This window comes from Trichechus manatus, unplaced genomic scaffold (genome assembly GCF_000243295.1).
Source record: "Trichechus manatus latirostris isolate Lorelei unplaced genomic scaffold, TriManLat1.0 scaffold00053, whole genome shotgun sequence".
NCBI lineage: Eukaryota > Metazoa > Chordata > Mammalia > Sirenia > Trichechidae > Trichechus > Trichechus manatus.
Genome location: NW_004443989.1, coordinates 7,849,571 through 7,854,642, shown reverse-complemented (window position 1 = coordinate 7,854,642; position 5,072 = coordinate 7,849,571). Strand labels below are relative to the sequence as shown.

General features: G+C 47.2%; 1 protein-coding gene across 1 annotated transcript in view; it reads right to left on the bottom strand.

Moving 5' to 3' along the window:
- The window catches only part of ATP2C2 (ATPase secretory pathway Ca2+ transporting 2), a 130,464-nt gene that overhangs the window by 28,066 nt on the left and 97,326 nt on the right, over positions 1-5,072 (bottom strand). Inside the window, exons 8-10 of the mRNA XM_012555924.2 lie at positions 3,221-3,370; positions 3,065-3,133; positions 2,067-2,142 (exon numbers count right to left, since the gene is read on the bottom strand). Coding sequence (XP_012411378.1) covers positions 2,067-2,142; positions 3,065-3,133; positions 3,221-3,370 — 295 coding nt within the window. The remainder of the gene's footprint in view (positions 1-2,066; positions 2,143-3,064; positions 3,134-3,220; positions 3,371-5,072) is intronic.

The window sequence follows — 5,072 nt, the reverse complement described above, 5'->3', positions numbered from 1 at the left end:
TGCCAGTTTAATTAAGCTCTAATTTAACTTGAAGAATCAGGGCCTCCGATGGCAACAGCTGTGCAGGACCTCAGACTCAGAACCTTTTTTTAACAAAAACAAATTTCATCTTGTGGAAAGGCCTGTCAATACTATCTTCTTTGACAATCTGACTTGAAGCTCATTTCCCTGGTATTTGTCCTGGGAGGTGCTGAGATAGGAAGAGCAGTACTCATCATTACAGCGTAATCTCTTTCTGGTAGCCTCAGATCTCTAGAGTGGGGTTCAGAGTTTAATATTACATCCTCCTTGGAACCTTCCCAGCTCTCCCACAGAAGACCAGCTGCTCCCTTAGCATTCCATATTTGTTCTGGCGTCTCTCCCCTACTGCACTGGGGGCCTTCAAAAGGCATAAACTGTGTTCCACTCATCTTGGTGGCCCTTGAATTGAGCACAGGGTATGGCATGTCACAGGACACTTGCTAAATGAATTAATGCACAACAAAGTGCTGCTGGGAGCGTCCGTGTTTCTCCCAAGAACTATCTCTGGCTCCTCAGTTTCAGCTAGACTCACCAATGCCCCCACATCCCTGCTTGTGCTATGGGCAGTGGTTGTAGGTTTGTTCTTTCACTCACTCATTTATTTAACAAGTCTTTGTTGAGGATCTGCTCTGGGCCACGCACTGGCTGATCCTGAAGGCAGGGAACGAAGAACAAAAGGAACCAAGGCCACAGCTGGAACAGTAGGAAGGAGCCGGTGAGGGGAACAGGGCAGCCTCATGGGGATGTTGAGGATTAAGACTACGAGGTGCTATTTGGTGTGCTGCCAAAGGCCAGGAGGCTGACGGCCAGGCACAACCTGCTGCTTGCGGTTTTCAGCTGCTGACCAGTTGGCCCCCACTCATGGTAAGCCCATGCATGAGAAGATAGGACCATTGTGATCCATAGAGTTTTCACTGGCTGATTTTCAGAAGTACATTGCCAGGCCTTTCTTCCTAGTCCATCTTAGTCTGGAAGCTCTGCTGAAACCTGTTCAGCATCATAGCCAACATGCAAGCCTCCACTGACAGATGGGTGGTGGCTGTGCATAAGGAGCATTGGCTGGGAATTGAAACCACGTCTCCTGCGCAGAAGGAGAGAATTCTACCGCTGAGCCACCAGTGCCCCCTGCATAGTCCACTTAGTAGCATAGAAACATGGCTGGGTGCTCAGCTAAACTACATTTCCTAGCCTTCCTTGTGGTTAGGTAGGCCATATGACTCCATTCTGGCCAAAAGAAAATGGGTAAAAGTGAAGACTTACTTCCAGGTTCAGGCCTTAAAAACTTCCCCCACAATCTTTCATGTTTCCCCCCCTGCCCACCCCTGCTGGCTGAATAGAACTATGGCCTCTAAGGACCTAGAGGAAGGCAGAGCAACAATATGGTAGGAGCCTGAGCCTGAGCCAGCGTTTGGAGGTGAGCTACCCAGGAGTGCCAGGAACAGCCCCATGGTGTGAGCAAGAAATGCATGCTTATCAACGTGGTTGTTGTTGTTAGTAGCTGTTGAGTTGGCCCCGACTCATGGTGACCACGTGTACAACAGAATAAAATGTTGCCAGGCCCTGTGCCATCCCCATGATTGGTTGTAGATCAGACCATTGTGATCCATAGGGTTTTTACTGGCTGATTTTCAGAAGTAGATTGTCAGGTCTTTCGTACTAGTCTGTCTTAGTCTGGAAGCACCACTGAAAACTGTTCAGCATCCTAGCAACATGTAAGTCTCCGCTGATAGATGGGTAGTGGCTGCTCAAGAGGTGTGCTGGCTGGAAATTGAACCTGGGTCTTCTGCATGGTTGGTGGGAATTCTACCATTGAACCACCACACCACCGCATTTAAACAGTTAAGCCATTTAAATGGAGGGGCTGTTTGTTATAGCAGTTTGCCTGATCTGACTGAGACAGAAGCCTCTTGTTGCTGTCGGAGAGTCTATGTGTCCAAGCCCAATCCTCACTCAGGTGAGCGGCAAGATACTTGAGAAACAGACACGGCTACTCCAGGATGGCCCACCGCATCCCCAGGCCCCAGCACGGACACGGCTTCACTCACCTATGATGCCAAACGAGAAGAGTGTCAGCTGCTTCCCCAGCTTATCCATGCTTTTCTGTAAGGGCGTTTTAGGTGTCTGAAAGGGTCAGAACAGTCGGTCTCTGAGACGAGACCCCAGCAGCACCCCCAGTTTCTGTGGGGCTTTCTCCACAATGCACTCCCTGTACAGGTCTGTCTTATCCTGGGTGATGGTTATGCAGGGGCACACACGTGTGAAAGTTCACTGACCTCTATACTTGACACTGTCACCTTACTGTCTATAGGTTTTATCATGGTAAACATTCTAACACATTTTGTACTAAAATTTTCAGAAAGTGTACTCACAGTGGGAGGGGGACAGATGAAGAGGTGAAGCACAAGGCATTTTTAAGGCAGTGAAACTATTCTGCATGACACTGCACTGGTGGACACGTGACATTACACATGTGTCAAAACCCATAGGGCTGGACAACACAAGGAGCAAACCCTAACGTGAACTATCTTGTGTTGTTGTTGGATGCCATCGAGTCGATGCTAACTCACAGCGACCCTACGGGGCAGAGCAGAACTGCCCAACAGGGTTTCCAAGGCTGTAATCTTTACAGAAGCAGACTGTCACGTCTTTCTCCCGCAGAGTGGCTGATGGGTTCGAACTGCTGACCTTTCAGTTAGTAGCTGTGTGCTTAACCACTGCACCATCAGCGTCTTTGATACAAAGTATAGATTTCAGTTAATGTATCAAGAGTTGTCCATCAGTTGTAACAATGTGCCACAGGAATGCTCCATGTTAGTCATAGGTGAAACAGTGTGCACAAGAGGGGGTACACAGGAACTCTGAACTTGCCATATAATTGTTCTGTAAATTAAAACTGTTCTAAAAATAAAATTCACTTAAAAAAAGTGTAGTCATATTATCCACATTATATTCATTCCTAAGAGGTGGGAAGGACTGGTAACACTAGCCGAGACCAATCTTAAAGCCCAGGTTATAAGAAACCAGAGCCCCCACAGCCCCTTACCTCTTCAGCCTGCATCATCTTAAAGACTTCTCCGAACTGAGACCTCTCCCCTGTTCCAATCACGACGCCCTGTGTTGAGGAAAGAGAAGTGTGAGATCAGAGGGCTGGAGGCATGCTGGGGAGGGGAGGCCATGGCCCTGCGGGCTCCGGGTTCACCTGGCCTTTCCCGCACTGCACCAGCGTGCCCATGAAAACGATGTTGCTCAGCGTGGCGAGGTCTCCCCCGCCTGGCAGGGGGCTGTCCATCTTACTGCATGGCTCAGCTTCTCCAGTAAAACTAGACTCGTCCACCAAGAGGTCTGTCACCTGGGGGGCAAAAGGAAAAGACAATGGGATCTTACCTCTCACCCTGCAAATTGGCAGCTTAAAAACTCAGAATGGTATTCAGAGCCTTAATGTCATTTGTCAGTGGACGTAAAACAAGGAACACACGGGAATCAGTGAATGAGTATTAGAATTACGGCTGGACTCCTCCAACGATAAGAAACATTTTTCTAAACCACTTTGAATGTGTAGCCCCTTTTGAAAAACATAAAATCTCACACTTTCTTTTAATGTTATTTGGAATTTTAATATAATTTTAAAATATTAAAGTGATGATTAATCTAGAATATACCTTTCAAAGCACCTTTGCTCTTCTCCTAACACGCCATGCCCTGCCTACCTTGGAGATGCCCACATAATCTGCATGGCTTGAACATCATTGAGTCAGGTTAGTACTGACAGCCTAATGTTATGTTGGAGTCCCTGGGTGGTACAAACAGCTAACGCACTCGGCTGCTAACCAAAAGGTTGGCGTTCAAATCTACCCAGAGGTGCCTTGGAAGAAAGGCCTAGAGATCTACTTCAGAAAAATCAGCCACTGAAACCCCTAAGGAGCACAGTTCTACTCTGACACACATGGGGTCGCCATGAGTTGCAGTTGACCCCACGGCAACAAGTTTGGTAATGCTATGTTAACCTCAGAAACACACCACACACCCCAGGCAAGGAGAAGGGAGGTGCTGACATTTATAAAATACCTACTACAGACTAGGTCATGTGCTAAGTACCTCACAAGGCTTATCTCTTAATCTTCCTGCCCTACAAGGATGATGCTAGTATTTTTTTCCATTTTACAGATAAGGAAACTGAGGCACAAGGAGGTTAAGTGACTTGCTCAAGGTTACACAGCTAGTTAGTGGCAGAGCAGGTATTTGAACAAAGGCTCTGGTTCTAGACCTGCGCTCATAACTGTCTTGCAAATTTGCCTCTTGACCACAGACGCAGTAGGTGCCATTCAAGAGGCGAGACTCCTCCGTCCAGAGGCCTGGCCCTCCCTTCCATGGTGGAGCTACCACATTGACTCGGAACTGCCCACTCTAGACTCTCAGTATGTCAGAGAGAAATGCATCTTGGCTCAGTTTAATCCACTATATTTTTCTTAATATAGTGATTCAAACGCAACTCCCAACTGACCTAGAGTTTGTAGTTGTTCTTTTACATTTGTAATTTTGAGCCCCAGGCCACCAAGGGAAAGTCAAAGGACATTTTGGGGCAGCTTCTAACCCACAGTGGAAAGAAGAGATGTGGGAACGAAGTCACCCAGCCCCACAGGCTACTGATCCCACAGACCCTGGGCTATAGAAAGTGGCACCACATTCCATGACAAGCAGAGATTTAGTTTCCAGAAAACACTGTCTAAATGAGACATGATGATAATTTGAATTTTATGACAATAGTTTGAATAAATGGTACTTAATTTGCAAACTTGGCTCAGTGTTGCAGTTGTAACATTCAAAGCACATGGGATATATACCTTTTTTTTTTTTTGGTATACATTCAGGTAACATTGTAATAACCCTGGGAAGGGACCCCCATCCAGTGTCTGAGTTTGACAGGTGTAATTAGAACCGTATGATGTTCTGATGCTGTGAACAGCAGGAGGTTTGGGAGAGGGAGACAGGAGTGGGGAGTGGCCACTGGGAGGATGAGCTGGAAGCACAGCAGAGGCTCCTGGAGGATAGAA